General features: G+C 38.0%; 2 protein-coding genes across 4 annotated transcripts in view; one reads left to right on the top strand and one right to left on the bottom strand.

Annotated features, from left to right (window-relative positions):
* ptprb (protein tyrosine phosphatase receptor type b) overlaps positions 1-16,785 on the top strand; it is a 61,349-nt gene extending 44,564 nt beyond the window's left edge. The window contains exons 26-40 of one of the 2 annotated variants that reach the window (XM_085769992.1): positions 1,705-1,844; positions 2,787-2,926; positions 4,041-4,147; positions 4,271-4,376; positions 5,537-5,617; positions 6,224-6,241; positions 7,181-7,262; positions 7,394-7,484; positions 9,629-9,705; positions 9,811-9,945; positions 11,114-11,236; positions 12,076-12,239; positions 13,181-13,316; positions 14,152-14,272; positions 15,204-16,785. In XM_085769992.1, the coding sequence (XP_085626118.1) occupies positions 1,705-1,844; positions 2,787-2,926; positions 4,041-4,147; positions 4,271-4,376; positions 5,537-5,617; positions 6,224-6,241; positions 7,181-7,262; positions 7,394-7,484; positions 9,629-9,705; positions 9,811-9,945; positions 11,114-11,236; positions 12,076-12,239; positions 13,181-13,316; positions 14,152-14,272; positions 15,204-15,226 (1,544 nt within the window). In that variant the 3' untranslated portion in view covers positions 15,227-16,785. Of the gene's footprint in view, positions 1-1,704; positions 1,845-2,786; positions 2,927-4,040; positions 4,148-4,270; positions 4,377-5,536; positions 5,636-6,223; positions 6,242-7,180; positions 7,263-7,393; positions 7,485-9,628; positions 9,706-9,810; positions 9,946-11,113; positions 11,237-12,075; positions 12,240-13,180; positions 13,317-14,151; positions 14,273-15,203 lie in introns of those variants that run through there. The other variant, XR_015035152.1, reaches the window with a different exon arrangement.
* The window catches only part of LOC146962289 (histone H2B), a 200,559-nt gene that overhangs the window by 59,414 nt on the left and 117,523 nt on the right, over positions 1-23,622 (bottom strand). The window lies entirely within an intron of this gene.

The following is a 23,622-nucleotide window of genomic DNA, read 5'->3' as shown; positions in this document are numbered from 1 at the left end:
AGAGCAGTGTAAAAGAGAGTAACGACACCTCCATTGACTCCCGTGGTAAGGGTTTAAGGGTTTAAGGGTTTTGTGCCCCTAGTGGCAGGATGTGGGTATTGCAAAAGCGCCCAGAAAACTCATTCACTCCAATGTATTTGTGTTGCCCACTTGCTTTTGTTTTTAGGTGTCTTGGTCATATCAAATTATACTTATTTGTTTATTACAAAATGTAGATTGAAACATTAATGTAGACAACTGTTTTTTGTTTTTTTACTCGCCTATGTGTTAAAGCAGAAGTAAGCGATCCGGTCGTTTTGGCTAACTTCGTTAGTTGGCAGCCCCCGCCCTCGTCATGGATCTATTGGTCCTCGTCCCTACGTCGCCACATTCACGCGCATCCCTTGGCTGCACACACAGAGAGGACTGCCCCTTTATGCCGTTCTCTCTCCTCATTGGATAAAACTTGTAGGATACAAGAAAGTATACAAGGAAAGTTTTCTCCTGGGCTCAGAGCAGAGCAGAGTGACTGACAGACCCGTGTTTCAGACCAAACACTCTATGTAAGTGATTGCTGTCGGAAGATACAACTATTTAAGACTTATATTAACACAAATATTCCGCTTACTTCTGCTTTAAACCAACACTAAGGAACTTTTCAACCTTTATATAATATTTTCAGAACTTTTGTGATGATACATCGACTTACAACAGGTTGAATGACACCTCTGTCATGGCCTGTGGGGGTCTATCATTATGGTCTGTATCACCTTCACTGGCACTTTGAGGAGCATGGTAGGACACCAGCTCTCACGACGGGAGCAGCAATGCGGCACCTTTCCGTCGGATTGTGTATGCGTGTTTACTGTGAAATGATCCGCTAGTAACAGAAACTTAGTTTGGACGTCTTCTGTTAATTTCCACGCGCTAGTGCTCATGGGAAATGGAGTCTTCCTTCAGGCAAAACACTACCGCTTTGGGTCACTGGCGCCGCCAAACTCAACCAAAACTGAAAGTTCTTTAGTACTGCTTTAATAAAGTTACATAATTACAGCGCTAGAGCGGGAAATAAAACAGCTTTTTGCCTGTTTTACAGCTACCGCTACCGGTTACCGTGAAATGCATTCTGGGAAACTTGTCTACTGCATACTGTAGTGTGAACGGTGTCGGTCTGCTGAAGTAGCAGACTGAATCCTACATTCAGTATGCAGTATACAGTACATACTAACGCAGTATGTAGTAGGCAGTACACTGCAAAAACTCAAAATCTTTCCAAGAATATTTGTCTTATTTCTTGTCAAAATGTCTCATTTCTAGTCAAAACTAAACTCTTTTCACTTAAAATAAGACTCATCACCTAAAAATGAACTTGTTTTTAGATCATTTTCACTTGTTTCAAACACATTTTCACTTGAAATAAGTAGAAAAATCTGCTCCACTATCAGATTATTTTAAGTGAAAATCTGCTTGAAAGAAGTAAAAAGTGTCTAAAAACAAGCTGCTTTTTAATGTGATGAGTCTTATTTTAAGTATATTTGAGATTTGTTTTGACTAGAAATGAGACATTTTGACTAAAAATAAGACAAATATTCTTGGTAAGATGTTAGATTTTTTGCAGTGTACGGTAGTATGCGGTTTCGAAAACAGCCAATGAGTTCACTGTGGGAGAAACAGGAAGTAGTTTTCATCCTCATCGCCTCTCTTTCTCTCTCTCTCTCCTCTCAGCCAATGAGCTGCTGCAGCCGGAGCAGCGCCACCCGCTGCCCTCGTACCGCGACTACATCAGCAACTCCTCGGTGCGAGCCTATCAGACGTCGTACTTCCCCAGCCGCTGCCCGCAGGACACGGAGACGTCGGCCGTACAGGTAGGACGCCCGCAGCTACTGTACACAGGAAAACATTCATTGTGTCTTAAAGGGACAGTTCAACATTTTAGTCAGATCCTCCTCTCACCATAATAACCCCTATAGTCGTAGCAGTAGGTTCATCGCCTTTAATTATTGAAAATAATCCCTTGTCCCTCATCAAACTCATTAAATACACAATCCAACAACTCCACAACGCTCTGGTGGACAAGTTGTGACCTGCACATTCACCACGCTATGAGATAATAACACAATGTTACCAGACAGAGTTGTTTTAGAGGGAAATGCAGCCGGAACTACATTCCAGACACGGCTGCTGGGCGGAGGGATTTCAAAGGCACAAGTACTGTAGTTCCGGTAACTGTTTAATTTACAGGCTGTTAATTACGTGATAATGTCAAGAAATAACAATTAATTCTGTCGTAATGTCTGGAAATAGCCTAGAAATAAAGGTCGTCATAGTAATGTCATGTTTTTCATAAAGGCGAAAGATTAGGCTACACATGCTTTTCATGCTTTGAATTTTTTTTCTCCACCAAGTCGTTGCAATTGACCGACATTTCTGTGATATTTCTATGCAATCAATTGTTATTTCTTGGCAATATTTCTCAACATTACTATGAAATAGATAGCTATTTCTAGACATTATGACGCAATTAATTGTTATTTCTAGGCTATTTTTTTGACATTATCACATAATTAATGGCCTATAACTTAAAGAGTTACTGGAACTACTTTCTCTTTTGAAATCCCTCCGCCCAGCAGCCGAGTCTGGAATGTAGTTCCGGCTGCATTTACCTCTAAAACAACTCTGTCTGGTAACGTTACATGATTATCTCATAGCTTGGCGACTATAGGGGATCTGACTAAAATGTTGAACTGTCCCTTTAAAAAAAAAAAACGAGCCTTAATTGATCTGATCGTGGATGATTGATTGATCAGGTGGTGGAGGTGAACCTCGGCGCCGGGGGAGACCGGCTGGGCGGCACCTGTGACCATTACCATGACGACGGCGACCTCTACCTGAGAGACAGCTACGGCCGCTTCTGTGACGGACCGCTGAAGGCCAAGACATCGTACAGGTACACACACACACACACACACACACACACACACACACACACACACACACACGTCCTGCATGTGTGTGTGTCTAGTGCTTAATACTGTGTGAATCATGTCAGTCACAGCTACATAGATATATAGTATATTTTTTATAATTCAATGAACCATGTCAGACACATCTGTATAGATATAGATATTTTTATATTTCAATGAATCATGTCAATTGCAACTTACTGTATAGATATATATATATATATTATAATTCACAACTGTAGAGACTTATATTTTTATATTTAAAATGAATCATGTCAAGCTCAACTGTATAGACATATATTTTTATATTTCAATGAATCATGTTAATTCCAGCTATATCAGGGTATCCGTGGGGTCTTGAAAAGTATTAAAAGGTGATAAATCAATTTTGGGAAAATTAAGACCCTTAAAAAGTATAAAAAAGTCTTTTCACGACTTTATGAAGTCTTAAATTGTCAAGGTATTATTTCTGAATTAGCTGCCCAAGAGTTTGAGTCCTAAAAAACATTGTAAAAGTGTGTGAATTTATTCATTTTATTAAAGAACAAAGATGAACCGGTACATAAAAAAGAAAAGAAGAAGTTTTTTGAGTGGAGCAATGTTTTTTTGTTTTGTTTTTTGATAAACTTTGCCTTTGATTTATTATCCCAGCCTATTTTGAATTATGTTGTATCATAGTGGTCTATAGTCTTTATCACTATTTAAGTGTCACTGATGTAAATGGTTACAGCTGGAAGTGGCAGTGAGGTATTGAAAAATATTGAGAAGGTCCTGAAAAAGTCTTAAAAAGGTATTAAAATTAACTTCAAGATTCCTGTATAAACCCTGTATATAGATCATATATAGAATCATGTCTAACCCTGTAACTATGTAAATTTACTTTTCCTGTTATCTAATGGTCCTCTGTCTTTTTGGACTTTTTATGTTAATTTGTTGAATTGTTTTGGGGACTTTGGATGTAATTTAGCACATGTGCTAAATCCGGTGTATTTGCTGTGGGTACTCTAGTAGCTACTCACTGTCCATTAATATGCATTGCCCCAACTAAATTAACAAATAAAGTAAAGTGTGTGTGTGTGTGTGTGTGTGTGTGTGCAGGCTGAGTGTTCGAGCTTTCACCAAACTGATGGACGAGAACCACAATGAGTTTCCTCAGCCGCTCTTCTCCGACACCTTCCTGTCCTCGCCGCTCAGGACGCACGCAGGTGAGTCACACACACACACACACACACACACACACACACACACACACACACACACACACTGTTGGGTGTTTTCCTGATGACGGCTCTGATGTGTGTGTGTTGTGTTGTGTTGTTGTGTGTCAGAGCCTCTAGGTGGCGTGGTGGAGGGTCTGAGCGCCGGCATGTTTCTGATCGGGATGATGGTGGCCGTCGTCTCTCTGCTGGTTTACAGACAGCGGCTCCGCAAAGTGTGAGTACACACACACACACACACACACACACACACACACACACACGATTATTAAATTAATCTTCAACTATTCTGATAATCTAATTATCAGTTCGAGTAGTTTTTTTAAAGAAAAAAAGTCCAAATTCTCTGATTTCAGCTTCTTCAATGTGAATATTTCTGGTTTCTTTGTTCCTTTATGACAATAAACTGAGTCTCTCTTTGGTTTGTGGACAAAACAAGACATTTGAGTACGTCGTCTGGTGGTTTGAGAAACACTGATTAATGTTTTTCAACATTTTTTTTTACATTTTATTGACCAAACAACTAATCGATTAATCATTTAAATAATCTACAGTTTAATTGATAATGAAAATAATCATTAGTTGCAGCCCTAGTGGTGTCGATCTTCACTGGCTTCACGATTCAATTCGATTACGAATCACCAAGTCTATGTGTCCTTAACACTTTAATTGCGTTTTTTTAAAAACTGTTTTTAATGAAATATGTATTTATTTCATGGTGAGCCTAAAACAATTTTCCACCATGGTGGACAATAAAGATTTATTGTATTGTATTGTATTGTATTGTCAATGATTCAGTTCGATTCAATAATACGATATACAACGGTTTCGATGCATCAAATCCTCAATCTTTTCATTAATAAATTATCATATAAATATGATATCTTTTTATATACATACAATACATTAAATATAAAATATCATTTAAATGCATTTCCACAATACAGCAGCTTCGTTGGAGTCTGAACACAGAAAGAAAAAGAAAAGGCATGTAGTCTCCTTAAAGGTGCACTTGTTCATTTCTCAAAACTAAAACGTAAATCCTGGCATTGTCGCTTAAAATAAAAATAAATCACTGTCTCTGTATGTGAACAACATCATCAAACTTGAGTGAATTATTTGAATCTAAAAGTCGATTATGTGACATAACCACATCGATGCGTCTTTGAATCGATTATTTTCGGCGCCGCGATTTAACATGGGAGTCTATGGAGACTGACTCACTCTAGTGGTCAGGACAGGAACTGCAGCCTGTGGTTTTCAGAGTCGAGGGTTGATATTTACCAGCAGCAAGCTATGAATTCTGGGATTTTTGTTTGTGGTTAACATAATTTAATATGCATGTGTGTGTGTATATATGTGTGTGTGTGTGTGCAGGGCTGTGCAGGAGAACCCGGTGGTGAGGATGAGTATGTGGAAAGAGGTTCCAGCTTCAGGGATATATATGGGCGTCAGGAGGTAAGTGTGTCTCTATTTGTGTGTCTCTATGTGTGTGTGTGTGTGTCTGTGTGAGTGATCTATAATTATTTCCCTTCAGTGTGTGTGTGAGAGATGAGTTTCCAATACCTCCTACCTCCAATATGTGAGTGTGTGAAGTATTAGTTTCCAGTAAAGTGCTCAGTCTCTCAGACGACTTCATCACTCTCCCCCTCAGTCCACAGCTAATGACTAATGTGTGTGTGTGTGTCTGTGTGTGTGTTTGTTTCTGTGTGTGTGTGTTTGTGTGTGTGCAGACATTTGTACACACTCAGCTCATTAACAGTCCGTAGAAGTGGAAGTGTGTGTGTGTGTGTGTGTGTGTGTGTGTGTGTGTGTAAAAGGTTGGAGCTGTCGTTGCAGCAGCACATTAGACTGAGAGCAGCTCCTCCATTACTTCCTGTTACAGGAACCTGATTAATTATTGATACATGAAAAAAATAAAAATAGAAATAAATAAATGTGCCACATTAAAATAAAACAAGAAATATGATCATATAAAACCTCACCTGTTGTTACCAGTAATTAACCTCATGAATATATAGACATGTTCATAACTCACAGTTGTCTTCTCTCTTCCTGTTGCAGTAACCGTCGGGTCACCAGGTGAGAGTCTGCACCACGTTTAAAGGAGAATTACATTAATTTTCCAAGTAACGCTCTACAGCTTCAGATCCTCGAGTGCGACCATAGGAAAAAATCTGAGAGCTATACATGCAGACCGGACCGACCTAGCTCTGCTCCTGCTAGCTACACCGCTACACTGCAGTTAAACAGAGAAGTAATGGGGGCAGAGGTTTAAAACCGTGATTTTGGCCTCTTTATAATGCTCAAAATATCACTACACATGCTTTGCAACATCCACCAGTTCCTTAACACACAACACTGACTGTGTATAACTCTGTTAATATGAGAGAGCAGTGTTAACATGTGTGTTTTTATCACGTAGCTCCGTTTACTCTAGCTTCCTGGGTAGACCTTACTAGTCGACTGTCGAGCTCGGGACTGTTTTCATTTACAAAAGACAAAAATGCGAGGAAAACATGGATTTAGCAGGGAAAAAAATGATTTTGGATGCAGAAAAAAGCATCAATATGAATATAACTGCTTATTCCGATCCAAAAAAGCATGTTTTCCTTGTGTTTCTGTCTTTGCTCGACAGTCGACAGTCCCTCGACAGCTAGCGTAAACAGAGCTACGTGATAAAAACACACATGCTCTCTCATATTAACAGAGTTATTCACACTCAGTGTTGTGTGGTGAGGAACTGGTGGATGTTGTAAAGCATGTGTAGTGATATTTAGAGCATTATATAGAGGCCAAAGTCACGGTTTTAAAGCTCTGCCCCCATTACTTCGCTGTTTAACTGCAGTGTAGCGGTGCAGCTAGCAGCAGCAGAGCTATAGGTCCGGGCTAGATAATGACTGTAATTCTCCTTTAACTCATCAGTTATCAATAATACTATCAATCACAACAATAATTATATTAATATTATTGATAATAACAATAACGATGTGTCTGTTTCCATGGCAACCGTCCGTCCAGTCCCATCAAAGCCTGTCACTTTGAGTCGCACCTGAACAAGCTGCAGGCCGACTCCAACTACCTGCTGTCTGAGGAGTTCGAGGTAAAAAAAAAAGAAGAAAACTTAAAACTTTTACACCTTTTATTAATTTAAAAGGAAGAAATTGAAAAAAAAAAACAGTTTGTTGATATGAAACATACTGTAATAAAAACATGTTGACGTGCTGCGTTCAGGATCTGAAGGATGTGGGTCGTAATCAGACCATGGACGTGGCCCGGCTGCCGGAGAACAGAGGAAAGAACCGCTACAACAACATCCTGCCATGTAAGAACCTGTGTGTCTGTGTGTGTGTGTGTGTGTGTGTGTGTGTGTGAGTGATTAAATGACCTTAATGAAACACAGGACAAAAGAAAAACACACATTTATAATTTAAATAAGACGTGGTGAGGAGCTGCAGCTGCTGTTGAGTCGGTGACAAAAGGAAAAAAAAAAAAAACAATGAACAATGTGAACTTTTATTATGGCCACGACATCGTTAATAAGAGCTTTAATTAACGAGACGGGACCTGTTCCCATGGTTACAGTGATGCGGCGTCGTCAGGGCCGAGTCGGCCTCGAGGCGATGAAAACATGAATAAATATTCATGTGTCATATTTATTATTGTATCCATAAATATCTTTGTTTAAACCTTCAGTTCTCTGCAACTCCTTTATTATGATTTATCCTCTTCTTATTCTTTATTTGTGTCGTTAATTATTGTTGAAGTATTTTTCTGGCCGACACGAAAAAGTTTTTATTCTAAATAAGAGAGAAACTCAGTCAGGTGTTGTAAGATTTACAAGTTAAAGTGATAAATAATGAATAAAAACATGCATTAAAGGGATAGTATCATTTTTTTTAAAGTGGGGTTGTATGATGTACAAATAGCCCCTAAGTACTTTAATTGCAGTAGAAGACTCTCTACACTCCTCCCGTTAGCAACGCCAGCCCATAATAGTCCTGCCCAGAGATTTACAACATACATTGTTGTGAATGGACCCAAAGAAACGGCCTATTTTCACGGCCTAAAAGAGGTTTTACCTGAAAAAAATACAAAGTTCCATTGTTCACTATAATATAACTTTTTCCAGCCCCTCAAAGTGCAGGAAAAACACAGTTTTTATTTGGACCTAACCAACTCACGTATCCCTCCGCCCAGGGTTCGCGCCCACCGATCAGCAGTTGGTTAGGTCCAAATAAAAACTGTGTTTTTCCTGCACTTTGAAGGGCTGGAAAAAATTATATTATAGCGAACAATGGAACTGTGTATTTTTTTTCAGGTAAAACCTCTTTTAGGCCATGAAAATAGGCCGTTTCTTTGGGTCTGTTCACAACACTGTATGTTGTAAATCTCTGGGCAGGGCTATTATGGGCTGGCGTTGCTAACGGGAGGAGTGCAGAAGAGTCTTCTACTGCAATTAAAGCACTTAGGGGCTATTTGCAGATCATACAACCCCACTTTAAAAAAAAAAGATACTATCCCTTTAATAAATTATATTCATCAACAATAGTAATTCATATTTATTAGATATAGTAATAATAACATTCTATATATGCACATTATCTATATCTATATAAACAATATTCAGTTGACTGTCATGGAAACAGATGAGTTGTTGTCAGTTGTTGTGTGTCAGTTTAAATAAACTCATTAAACCTCAGTCATGTGGATCAGAAGCCAATTTTCTATACGAACAGAGAAACAAGATTTATGACTGGAGGCGATACATTTACAACAGAGGCTTTATAATTAACTGTCAGAGGGACACACACACACACACACACACACACGCTGTAAGATAAATAGTTTTCTCCCACGTGTGTGAGTCACAGCTTGAACCTCTTCACATTTACAAACATTTAACAACAGTTGGACACATATTCTCACTTACAAGAATAAAAGCTTTAGAGAAAAAGAAGAAAAAGAAAAAGAAGAAGTCGACCTCGTCTTATTATATTTATAGATTCGGACGATTTGATTGGCAGCCGGTGTTTAGCTACGTGTTTACTCCGACGCTTTAACTAATGACGACTCATTAAAGAAACAAAACAACATGTTGATTAATCGTCTCAGTCGTTGATGAAACACAAAGGTCAAACACGTTGCTGCCGCTGATGAAGCTTTGATTTAAATTATCACATTATTATTATTGTTGTTACATGTTTCCCTTTTCTTCTCCTGGCTTTTATTTTGAAGGGCTGACTGTTTTCTAAAGTGAGCCAATAAAAATTAGAGAAGAGATTTCAGAATAAAACACTCAAAGAAACTAAATCCTGCAAAGTTGTTGGATGGATAGATGATTGTGTCCAGATTGTGGAGGGGCGGGGCTTATTGACTGCTTAGTTGTGACATCACAAAGTCACAGGAAGTTACGATTTTCACTCTTCAACTTCAGAATAAAATGAAAATGTTATATTTTCCATCCAGACGATTCGACCAGAGTGAAGCTGTCGTACCTGGAGGACGACCCCTGCTCCGACTACATCAACGCCAGCTACATACCTGTACGCACACACACATTTACACACAAACACACACAAACACACACAAATACACACACTTAAACACACTGTACTAATCTGTGTGTGTGTGTGTGTGTGTGTGTGCAGGGCAACAACTACCGTAGAGAGTACATCGCCACCCAGGGCCCGCTGCCCGGCACCAAGGACGACTTCTGGCGGATGGTCTGGGAACATGGCGTCCACAACGTCGTCATGGTGACACAATGCACGGAGAAAGGACGAGTGAGTCATTTATTCAGTGTGAAGCTTTTGGTTCGTATCAGAGTCACTGTGGACGTTCACGCTCCTCAGAGGATCAACCCTCATGACTTGACTCAAATTACTAACATAAATTAAAGCAGATATCAGTGGCACGGCCGTTTCGGCTAATGCTGTGTTCAAGGCAGGCTTTTGAAACCGTAAGTTACAGCTTCAAGTCACAACTACGACTTGGTAGCGTTCCAGGTAACCCGTAGCTCGTGTTTTTACCGTCCTGTTGTCTGTGAAAGTTCCCTATAACGGCCACTCGTAACTTCCGACCCGTGAACTCGTACCAGATCGAACTGGTATGACTTCACAGGAAGGAAAAACACAAAGTACGAGTTTCCTTGAACGCACCATGAGTTAGCAGCCCCCGCCCTTGTCAGGCATCAATTGGTCCTCGTGCTACGTCACCACATTCACGCGCATCCCTTGGCTGCACACACAGCCCTTCATGCCGTTCTCTCCCCTCATTGGATAACACTTGTATCCCACAAGGAAAATTTTCTCCTCGGGTTACAGCAGAGCAGAGTGACGGAGAGACTCGTGTTTAGGCTGAAATACTTCATGTAAGTGATTGCTGACGGAAAATAGGACTATTTAGGACTTATATTAACAAAAACATTCCACTGATATCTGCTTTAACTTTTTCATGATATTCTAACTTATTGAGATGCGCCTGTATATATGGTACTTAATTTTTTTTTTGGGTCCATTGTTAAACATGGAAACAGACGAAAATATCTGAGATTTAACCAGTTTCTCTCAGTCATTCTCTTTTATTTATAAAAAAAAAGTGAAATGTTGAGCAAAGTTTCAAAAACTCAAACAAACTCTGTCTGATCAATCTGCCAATAACCAAAGAAATTGATTACAGTTAAGTATTAAAATTGTTTGTTGACTTCACACATCAACAAAATGTTTGCATAGACACATATTCACTTGTTCAAAGATTTAAAAATAAGATTTTTTTCAAACATTAATGGTTATTTTAATATATGTTGGTTATTACTTTTGCTAATTCACAAATTCTTATTTATGTATAAAAACTTGATGTTTAGGAGCCGAAACTGAAGTGAAACATGATCAATGAGCTGATCCTCGTGTGTGTGTGTGTGTGTGTGTGTGTGTGTGTGCGTGTGCGCTGCAGGTGAAGTGTGATCAGTACTGGCCTCCAGACAGAGAACCTCTGTACTACGGAGACCTGGTCATCCAGATGTTGTCCGAGTCCGTCCTGCCCGAGTGGACCATCAGAGAGTTCAAGATCACCTCGGTAAATTCCCACCAGAGTAAAGTACCGAGTATCGATTCACGTCCAGTCAAACACTTCCACATTATTTCGGTACCTAATGAAACGGACTGTTATGAGAATCGGTACCGGTGAATATTGGCTCACAGCTTCAATATAGTCCTCCTCATGTAATGACAGCTCATCTAAACGAAGACAAAGTCAGCTTATTGTGGAGTTTGCGCTGCATTTCATTTGTTTCACACAGACCTTTCTGAGGCTGTAGGAGTCTCTCCATGTTTCTCCTTCTGCCACAGTAAAATGGGAGCATTTACATTTTTTCAGACAAGATAGTTTCATGAACTATTCTTTTTTTTTTTTTTTCATTAAATGACTATTTGATTCTTTGAAAATCATTTCCCATCCCTAAAATATAAGATATTCTTAAAGGCTGAGGAAATAAATATAAAAAAAATCTGAATTTTGACCATTTTTTTCAGACAAAATAACTTTAATTACCACACACACACAAAAAGTACCGTTGTTGTGTATCGGTACCGTATCGATTCAAGGCTAGGCATCTTTATTTATATAGCGCATTTCATACCAAGGCAACTCGATGTGCTTTACATAAAGACATTTTTTAAGACATTTTTTTTTTTAAAGAACAGCATAAAAACAAAAAACACAGAGTTAAAAGCAGGAGCAAAAAAAGTAAAATAAAAGAAAATAGATAAAGAAGAGCTCAGCTATAAGCACATGAAAAGAGAAATGTTTTTAAATGTGAAAGGTACCCATCCCTAGTTGTCAGTCGGTCTTCATCGATACCTGATGATCAATAACCAATAATCAATACTCTGTGTGTGTGTGTGTGTGTGTGACAGGAGAGCAGCCGTAGCTACCCCCGGGTGCTGCGTCACTTCCACTACACCGTGTGGCCCGACCACGGCGTTCCCGAGAGCACCCAGTCCCTCATCCAGTTCGTCCGGACGGTCCGGGACTACGTGGACCGGTCGCCGAGCACCGGAGCCACCGTGGTTCACTGCAGGTGGGTCAGAACCAGAACCAGGACCAGTCTACACTGCAAAAACTCAAAATCTATAGAATATTTGTCTTATTTCTTGTCAAAATGTCTCAATTTTAGTCAAAACTAATCTCTTTCCACTTAAAATACGACTCATCATCTAAAAATTAACTTGTTTTTAGATCATTTTCACTTGTTTCAAACAAACTTTCAACTGAAATAAGTAGAAAAATCTGCCAGTGAAAGCAAGCATTTGGTGCTTGTAATAAGAAAGAAAAACTTGCTCCACTATCAGATTTTTCTACTTATTTAAAGTGGAAAATTTGCTTGAAAAAAGTTCTTGGATCTTGGTTCTTGCATTGCTGCACCCCCATTTCATCTATCCATCCCTGACAGTTTTTCTGTGCACTGTAGCACTTTATTACACTGTATTATATTTGGTTTCGTTGTGTTCTTAACCCATCCTAGCACAACTCCATTAAGAAACCCTGTTTTGGTCTTTGCATTGTTGCATCTTCTTCTATTTTATCCATCATAAATAGTCCATCTCACCTAAATTTATTAAATTGCACTACACTTCTTGTTTCTGTTTTTGTTTTATAATAGTGTCATGTTAATTGTCTTTCTTTGTAGTTTTTAATGTCTGTTGGTTTCTGTTGGATACATGTGTTTGTTGTATGTGTTTTTTCCTGTTTTATGAATTATGTTGTTATGTCCTTGTGTTCATTTTAATGGCTTTTAACACCTTGCCAGGAGGACTACAGTCGGAAACTAGCTGTTGGCTAAAACTGGCACCTTTACATTGTCTAAAAACAAGCTACTTTTTAAATGTGATGAGTCTTATTTTAAGTAGAATTAGATTTATTTTGACTAGAAATAAGACAAATACACTCGGTAAGATTTTGAATTTTTGCAGTGTATATCTGACCCTCTGTGTGTGTGTGTGTGTGTGTGTGTGTGTTCAGTGCTGGTGTGGGGCGGACCGGGACCTTCATGGCTCTGGACCGGGTTCTGCAGCAGCTGGACTCTAAAGGAATCGTGGACCTGTACAGCGCCGTGTTCGAGCTGCGGCTGCACCGGCAGCACATGGTCCAGACCGAGGTAGGGAGCAGGGCCGGTGGCCCCTGGCATCAACACTGTATGTGGTTGTTTAGGGCCACGGCCGTTAGGTGGGGGGCCACATGATCAGAAAGGTACCGGGGTTCATCAAGTCATTTAAACATCCTGAGGTCTGCACGTGCAGCTATGAGCTTTATATGTAATGTGAAGTCAATATTCAGCTTCTTTTATCTCACATTTGAGACATTTGGTGAAAATAGAACGGCAGAATGACAACATTTGTGCTCAAAAAACAATCTTACAAAATGTCATTTTAGACTTGTTTTCTACACTTATATAGGATTACTGTAACTTACTGTATCTATTACTGTATTCATATCCTATTTAAAGCACCAGAACAGTTCATTCTCATGACTGAAGGAGTGTTTTCACAAGGGATTTGACATTTTTTCAAAAAGCAGACCTCAAATTTCCAGCATTTGGCGTAAATTATTTCTTTCTACAGTGTTGTAGGACAAACTGGCCTCAGTGTGCTTACAGCGGAGGTTCTAATATTTAGACATAAAACACTTGAGTATTGTTACATCTGCAAGTATCTTAAAAAGATACATTTAAGAAAATATGTAAAAGTCGAGAAAATGGCCTCAAACCTCAGAGGGAATAAACACGTCTGTATTCAGTTTTAACCAGTGATTTGGTGTTTGTGCTTAGAGTGCAGGGCCACAAACAAAAACCTTGTTTAGGGGGCCACCAACATCCTAGGGCCGGCCCTGGTAGGGAGGGAGGGAGAACTGGCTCAGACCAGAACCAGAACCAGACTGGACCGGTACAGTGATACTAAACTGTGTGTGTGTGTGTGTGTGTGTGTGTGTCACAGTGCCAGTACGCCTTCCTGCACCAGTGTGTCCGGGACGTCCTGAGGGCCCGGAAGCATCGCAGCGAGCAGGAAAACCCACTTTACCCCATCTACGAGAACTTCAACCCGGAGTACTGCCGTGGTGAGACTCCCACAATGCACCTGGGCATGACATCGCCATGTGACCTCCACCTTGACCCTAACCTCTGAGGTCTTAAAGACAAAGTTTATTAAATAAGTAGCAGTAGCGAGTAGCAAAACTAAAACTAAACTTCATCAATGTTACTTTGACTTTTTTTAAAAACAAAATTAGATCAAAATTACAAAAAGATTTAATTACAAGTCTCCCTGTTCTGCATATATTCAATTATATATTTATGTATACAGGTGCATCTCAGTAAATTAGAATATCATTCCAGTCAAACAGCCCCAATCAAGTATTGAGTTCATATAGATAGACAGACTTTTCAGAAGGCCAGCATTTACAGATTTAAAATGCTTTTTAAAAAAAGGGTATTTTGTAATAATTACAATGGTTTGAGATACTGAATTTTAGGTCTTCATTAGATGTGAAGCCATAATCATTACAATTAAAATAAATTAAATAATTAAGACCTGAAATGTTTAATTCTCTGTGTAATGGATCTATGTAATATATTAGTTTATCTTTTTGAAATGAATAACTGACATACATAAACCTTTTCATTATATTCTAATTATTTGAGATGTACCCGTATAAATGGCCTACTTAATTTTGTATTATAGTCCAGTGTTAAACATGGAAACAGACAGAAGTATCTGAGGTGTAACAAAGTTTCTCTCAGTCATCGGCTGTTCTGCCTTCTCTTTTATTTATATAAAAAAAAGGTGAAATGTTGAGCAAAGTTTCAATTCATCAATCTGCCAATAATCAAAGAAATAATTACAGTTAAGTATTAAAATTGTGTTGATTGACACACAGTCACTTGTTCAATTATTCAAACATTAATGGTTATTTTATCTTTAAAACATATTTGTATTGGTTATTATTATTGCTAATTTGCTTGTGTGTGTGTGTGTGTGTGTGTCCTCAGACTTCATGTACACCGGGCGCTGAGGTCAAAGTTCAGCGGAGACCCTGAACTCACCACGGGACCAAACAGGAAGTCAGGCGTCGGCCATGTTGGATTCACTGGACAGAAACAGAAACAGGAACAGGAACTCTGGTGAAGTGATGAGAAGCTGAAACTGATTAGTTTTCTCTCTCTCTCCAGTTCTTAAAGTTCTTTTTTTTTTTTTTTTTTAATAAACTGTAGCACAGATTTTTACATCAACTTCCTGACCTCTGACCCCTCAGATCGCGCCATCGTCACGGCAACAGAACTTTAACGACCGGTCAGACCGTTAGCTAATTAAAGGAAATTACAGGGAAGCTTGTTAATTATAGCGACACTCCTCAGTCCTCACTGTGTTTTTGACCTTTTCTCATAATAACTGCCTCTGCTGAGCAACGTATTAGGTCAATGTGGAGCTACACGGCGTTTCACCGAATCTGAATCCCTTAATAATAAACCAATAAATCAATATTAAAACTATAGAAGTAGATATTTAGGAACATTATTAGTCATATTAATTGACATTTATGCATCCGTTACCAAAGAAGCGTCACATTGACATTAATAGAGATTAAAAAATGGACTATCAAACCTCAACAAATGTGAACGTCAGCCGTGAAATCTCACAACAATCTGATGACAGGGAGGAAAGAGCCATTTATTTTTATATCCTTATATTATTATCATATGACTGTATGTCGTCACTCACTCATTATATAAGCTGTTTATTTAAGAACTTACACATATTGCTGTATGTAAATATTGATGTAATACTCTTTTTTTTATATGATAATGAATACATACTGTATGTGGACGGTTTTCATGCTGGGTAATATTTAGATATTTCATGCTATTATAACCTGCTGTGTTCAGATTTACTGTGACTACTGATCTAAAAAACAAAACAAAGAAACATAAACCACAAATAATCTTTCACTTTCATAAAGTTGTTCATGTCTAAAGTTAAGAAGGGAAATTAAACTTGAAGTCTGAATGTGATGCAGGAGCTAAAAGCTTGACTTTTAAGGAGTTAAGTCATAAAAACTTCGATTAAAGTGAAGTAAATGTGAGGTTTAATTTTAAATTTGAAAATCACTGAAAGTTCATATTTGAAATTCAAACTATATTAAACATTTGTGAATCCCCCTTTAACGTTTTCAATCATTTCTGCTCATACAAGAAATGTTTTATTGGTTTCTTGTTTCTGGACAAAATGATCATTGGTTATATTCTTCTTTTTTTTATTTTATTAAGAATTTAGATTTTCTTCCAGTGGAAACATAATTATCATTTTTATTATTACGGAAGTCTAATCTCCAAATGAATGACCTGACAGACACAATGAATTTCATTTTCAACAGAATTAAGATTTGATGCGATATCTAAAAACCAGTTTGAGTATTTTATAGATAATTTTGCATATATTTTGTAATATTGATTAAATCCATGTGACCCACCTCTGAAAGAATGTATAAAACAGTATTTTTACTTTTTAAAGTCGCTGTCAGATCACTGTAAACTGGGATATTAATTGCTCAATAAAAAAATAGCTGCCAAACTATATTTCTGTGTGTTTTGTTTGTCATTTTCTGTTTTACACATTGGTCTTATAACTGTTAAAAGACTTCTTTCTTTATACAATTTCTTTATTTTTATTTTATTTTATTTTATTTTTTACAATTTCCACTGTAAACTCCATATTACTAGTATAAATATATAATTTAAAAAACAAAATTCTACACTCTTAATTTCTCATTTGCTCTCATATTGATATATTTACCAACTGAAATTGGTAAGTAAGGTAATTGGTAAGTTAAATCTTCACATAACTTTAAAAATTAACATAATTATTACCCCATTATAGTATATTTTTATGTTCTATCTCAAGTCTTGAGTGTTTTAACTGATCTTGTGCTGATGTTAATTTGAAATTATAAATCATTAAATTAATTCGACCTTGTACACAATTTTCTTTTTTCTTTTTAATCATATTATAATGTGATGTTTTATATTTTACTGCTCTTTACTGTTAAGCACTTTGTATTGTCCTTGTGAATTTAATGCTGTTGCACAGATAAAGTTATCTTTGCATGCGACCAAAGACAAATAGAAAACGTTCACAACTGAGGAGCTGCAACAAACGTCTGTATCTTTTTCTTTTTCTTTTTCTTTTGACAACTCAATTTGCTTCCTGTCGACCGACCAGCTGATAAACCGTTTCAGCTCCACTCCACTCGCTCTACAGTACAGAGCTCATTCTGTTTGTTTCATCCTCTCTGACATTCACATTAATCACAAAAACACGAACAAAAATAACACTTTTCTAGCTCAAATCTCATTTTTAAACTTCTGATTTCCATATTGATTTAGGCCACGGTGAGTCCACATGCTGCAGAACTGAACTGGGTCACCCACATACACAGTCGTACAGCAGCTGTCAGAGGCCGAGCTGAGCCGATTCCCCTCAGGACCGACACCCAGCTCGTCCTGCCAGAGATAAATACAGAGTTGGAAATCCGATGTTTAAAACGAGCTCCCATAGGACAAAATGTAGAACATCAAAGTTTAGAGAAGGTTGGATAAATGGGAACAGGAAAAACCGGTTGCATAGCCTACACTGCAAAAACTCAAATATCTTACCAAGAATATTTGTCTTATTTCTAGTCAAAATGTCTCATTTCTAGTCAAAACAAATCTCATTATACTTACAATAAGACTCATCAAATAAAAAATAGCTTGTTTTTAGACACTTTTTGCTTCTTTCAAGCAGATTTTCACTTGAAATAAGTAGAAAAATCTGATAGTGGAGCAAGTTTTTCTTCCTTATTACAAGCACACAAAAAAACATGCTTTCACTGGCAGATTTTTCTACTTATTTCAAGTGGAAATTTGTTTGAAACAAGTGAAAATGATCTAAAAACAAGTTCATTTTTAGGTGATGAGTCTTATTTTAAGTGAAAGAGATTAGATTTGACTAGAAACTAGACATTTTGACAAGAAATAAGGCAAAGATTCTTGGAAAGATTTTGAGTTTTTGCAGTGTAGAGGACCCTTAGTTTTTTATTATTATAATACCTATTGTTTTCCTTCAGAGTTGTAATTTAGGACCAGGATCGTGGTTGTGATTCAGGTCTGTTCCTCCGGAGACTCTTCTTCAGTCTGTGTCTCTTTTGAGTTTTTAATGGCACTGCAGAATATCTGTGAGCTGACCTTTAAAACCTCCGCGATCACAGACGCTGACATTTCACATATCTTACTTTTTTACCCTCTAACAGCCCGGCACCGGCAGACATTAAAAAGGCCAAGGAGACAAAGAGATACGGAGGGGGGAGGGGCTTAAAGAGGAAGTGACTGAACTCAAACAGAAAACTGATTTTGTTCTTTTATTCTTAGGACAGATTTTATGTAGTATGTTAGTAGGTATGTATGCATATATGTATGTAAATATCTATATTATGTTTAAAAGTATATATGTATGAAAGTATGTGTGTGTATGTATGCATGTAAGTACATAAGTGTGTGTGTGTGTGTTCTTGTACATGCTACGTTGTGAGGACCGGAACGAGTTTTTAACCAACAGAGTGAGGACATTTTGGGAAGTGAGGACATTTTGGCCGGTCCTCACTTTTTCCAAGGGCTTTTTGAGGGTTAAGATGTTAGATTATAATTAGGTTTAAATGAGGTTTAGAGTAATGGTTAAGTTTAGGCATTTGTTTAGGATGGTTAAGTTTAGGGTAAGGGGCTAGGGAATACATTATGTCAATGGCATGTCCTCACAAAGATAGATTTACAAGGATGTGTGTGTGTGTAAGTATGTATATGAACGTATGCATGAAAGTATGTGTCAGTATGTATGTGTGTATGTATGGTTGTATGTAAATATGAATGTATGTAAGTATGTGTGTATGTATGTAAGTGTATCTAAGTATGAAAGGATGTCATTCATACATTCATACATACATACATAGATTCATACTGTACATCTGACGTTTTATTGCATGGATTCATTTTATATCTTTATATTATTTGTAATTTTCTTTGATAGTGTGTTTGTGTGTTTGTCTTTCATTGAGTGCCTCAGGTTGATACTGTAGGAACCAAAGGACATGTCTTTATGTTTATGCAGAACATATACATACCTTTATACATACATAAATACATACATACATACATACCTTAAACAGGCAGGAGTGGAAAATAAGTTGCAAAAAATAATTTAATGTTATCACTCATCTCTTTAGGCCCTAAGAAAAATATTTCAAAATTAAAAATATATATATATTCAATATTTTGGATTTTATGAGTTGTATCTCCCGGGATACGTTGCCCTATTAAGGTATAAAAAGAGCCCAAATGATAAACATATTAATGCTCATTTTGATGAAGATAAGTTATACATTCTTGTATTCCTTGGTCATTTACATTACACATAGCCCTTTTAAAGTTGATTTTATTCATTTTTTCCAATCCAATTTTGTAATCTCATTAGAAAGCAGTCTCATAAAGAAGTGACACGCCACTGCTGCTACTCCATCAAAAAATCCTAGTGGAAACACTGTTTTATAGAGAAGACAGGCAACAAACTTTTGTATGTTTTTAAGTCTGCATAAGGGAGAAATTAAAAAATAATATTTTTGCATTTACCTTTAGAGAGACATAATTTTATGTTTGTATTTCGCACTAATCTTAAATTAATTTATAATAACATTTTATTCTAACATTTTGCACCTGGGAATGGCAGAAGATGGCAAAATACTTGCTTGTTTTGTGCACATAGTTAGGAAAAGACTGAAAAACAAAAAGACCAGGTCTTGTGGTTCAGGTTCAGGTACCAACTAATTAAAGTGAAATTCCGGCGTAAGTGTAAACCATGGTCAAACACACCGTAACACCGAGTTAGACCCCCCCTCGAGAGATCAATTTGCCCGACCGCTACATTCACGAGATCCACCAACTTCAGCAAATACCGCAATATCGCCACACACGGCGCTGTCCGGATCCACTGTCTGACCGCAACCAAAACGCCACCATTTGCCCAAAATAATGCTCAGAACTGCACCAAATGTCATCAATAGTACACACAGGGTCCCAGCACGTAGTACGAGTTGTCAAACATCTGCTAGCTTTGCCTGTTTTCTTTAGCAAGGAGATGCAACTCAACTCACCTACTTCTCCTCCGGGAGCGGCTTGTTGGTGAGGAAGCCCTGACGAGTCGATCACCGAGTGCACCGGAGTTCCGCAGCTCTTAAAAATGCTCATTTGCGCCTATATCGTGGCCAGCACTCGATAATAATAGTTATAAAGTGATATGCAAGATATAAAAAAAAAAACTCTGATTGTATTTCCATGAGGTAATTGTTGATTGAGCTGCGGAACTCCGGTGCACTCGGTGATCGACTCGTCAGGGCTTCCTCACCAACGAGCGGCTCCCGGAGGAGAAGTAGGTGAGTTGAGTTGCATCTCCTTGCTAAAGAAAACAGGCAAAGCTAGCAGATGTTTGACAACTCGTACTACGTGCTGGGACCCTGTGTGTACTATTGATGACATTTGGTGCAGTTCTGAGCATTATTTTGGGCAAATGGTGGCGTTTTGGTTGCGGTCAGACAGTGGATCCGGAGAGCGCCGTGTGTGGCGATATTGCGGTATTTGCTGAAGTTGGTGGATCTCGTGAATGTAGCGGTCGGGCAAATTGATCTCTCGAGGGGGGGTCTAACTCGGTGTTATGGTGTGTTTGACCATGGTTTACACTTACGCCGGAATTTCACTTTAATCCAGGTGTGCCTGACCATAGTTGTGAGGTCAGACACACCTGGATTAATTAGTTGGTCCCCCCCACACTTTACATTATACCGTGACTATTTCATATCGTGAGTCCTATGTCGTATTTTGTAACGTATCGTGAATTGACTATTTGTTACACCCCTAACTACATACATACCACCAGTTATTATTTATTTTTAGCTGTATTTATTGTTGTGTTGTGTGTGACTGGTTCTGTGACAGCAGTTGACCACATCCTTTCTTTTCCCATAAAATGACCTAGCCGAGATGCCCTGCTTGAAAATAAATATATTTATTTAAGTAAAATACAGTTATACTGTTGTAATGGGCAAAGCTGTGCATGATAATATCTGATACTGCAGTAATTATTAGCAAGCCTTCCAGCTTGAAACAACATTTTGAATAATGAACATTGACCAAATTTCTACCCCTAATCTGGCAACGTATCTCATGGGATACATACATTTCAAAAGCTGCTAAGTAACACCACAAACACAGTTGGAACATTTTTTCTTCATGAGAATGTTTAGACAACTGTTCTAATTCATTTTAGGAATTTAGATTGTTGTTTTATTGAAAATAAGTATGACTAATATATGATTAGTTCCACGGAAGGAAGCAGGTTCTCCACCACCGGCGGCCATGATGTTTTCAGATCAGGCTGACGAAACGATGAAAGATAGCCTGAACCAAATCATATCATCTAGATGCTAATACCAGACAAGACTTTTGATAAATGCAAACTTCATTAGTGAAAACCTCCCAGCACACCCCCTACAGGATGTTAAAGTGGGTGTATCTCCCGGTGCACGTTGCCTGTTTAAGGGCTAATATACATACACACATACATTTGCACATAAATACTTGCACAAATACATACATACACAAACATAGATACTTGCATACATACAAACTCATTCAATTATTCTTACATACATTCATACATAAATACCTACATACATACTTACATACATACAAACAAACATACATACCTACATACATACATTCATGCATACAAATTTACATACATATATTCATACTATGTACATACTTACTACACATACATTAATTCATACATAATTACTTACATACCTACATTGATTCATACTTACATACATAACATACAGACCTACATACATACTTTTATGCATACATACATACATACTAAATACATACATACTTATGTATACCTACATATATACATAGATTCATACATACATTAGTTACATACATACATACACACACACTTTAATACATACTTTACATGCATACATACATACATACATTCTTATTATATTTCTTACTTATAACATACATTCATACATACATGCATAGATTCATACATACTTACAAACGCACATACATACATAAACACTTATATGTACTTTTATGTGTGTATTAAAGTATGTATGTATGTATGTAAGTAAGTACACAAGTATGTATGTATGTCAGTTTATATGTAAATAAGTACGCATGTATGCAAGTATGTATTAAAGTATGTATTTATGTCAGTATGTGTGTAAGTATGTCAGTTTATATATGTGTGTAATTTTAATTTACTTATTTATTCTTCATTTTGTCTTCTTTCTTTGTTTCTTTGATCAACCCTATACAAGGCAAAATACTAACTATGCATTGTTATACATACATAATATTAAAGCAGTAGAACTGTGTGTATTTTATGATCCTCTGTCCTCAGAGTTTTATCTGGCGGCTGCTTGCGGGGCCCCGGTCCACAGCTTGGGCCGCGGTGCTGATCAGAGCTGCTTTCAGAGACAGTTTGAGGTCGTTTCAGACGCCAGGCAGCGTTGATGAACTGGTCTCACTCAGTCAGCGCCGCTGCCGCCGCCGCCCGGTGCTGTTCTGTTCTGTTCTGCTGATGGTGGTGTTGTTCATATTTATGGGCTGGACAGGAGAAGTGTGGAGGAGTGAAACGGCCACAGAGGAACCAGAGTCTGCAGCTTTTTAATCCTGCAGGAGGAGTGATGAGTCTGCTACTGTTACTCTAACACCACAGGCTTTTAGAGGAGAGACGGAAGATAGAGGAAGATTTCACTAATTATATTCTTAAAGCAGATATCAGTGGAATGTTTTTGTTAATATAAGTCCTAAATAGTCCTATTTTCCGTCAGCAATCACTTACATGAAGTATTTCAGCCTAAACACGAGTCTCTCCGTCACTCTGCTCTGCTGTAACCCGAGGAGAAAATTTTCCTTGTGGGATACAAGTGTTATCCAATGAGGGGAGAGAACGGCATGAAGGGCTGTGTGTGCAGCCAAGGGATGCGCGTGAATGTGGTGACGTAGCACGAGGACCAATTGATGCCTGACAAGGGCGGGGGCTGCTAACTCAAGGTGCGTTCAAGGAAACTCGTACTTTGTGTTTTTCCTTCCTGTGAAGTCATACCAGTTCGATCTGGTACGAGTTCACGGGTCGGAAGTTACGAGTGGCCGTTATAGGGAACTTTCACAGACAACAGGACGGTAAAAACACGAGCTACGGGTTACCTGGAACGCTACCAAGTCGTAGTTGTGACTTGAAGCTGTAACTTACGGTTTCAAAAGCCTGCCTTGAACACAGCATTAGCCGAAACGGCCGTGCCACTGATATCTGCTT

Source organism: Trachurus japonicus, chromosome 23 (genome assembly GCF_045865225.1).
Source record: "Trachurus japonicus isolate A0001 chromosome 23, Traja_1.0".
NCBI lineage: Eukaryota > Metazoa > Chordata > Actinopteri > Carangiformes > Carangidae > Trachurus > Trachurus japonicus.
The sequence above is the reverse complement of the archived record's forward strand: the minus strand, read 5'-3'. Positions and strand labels throughout refer to the sequence as shown.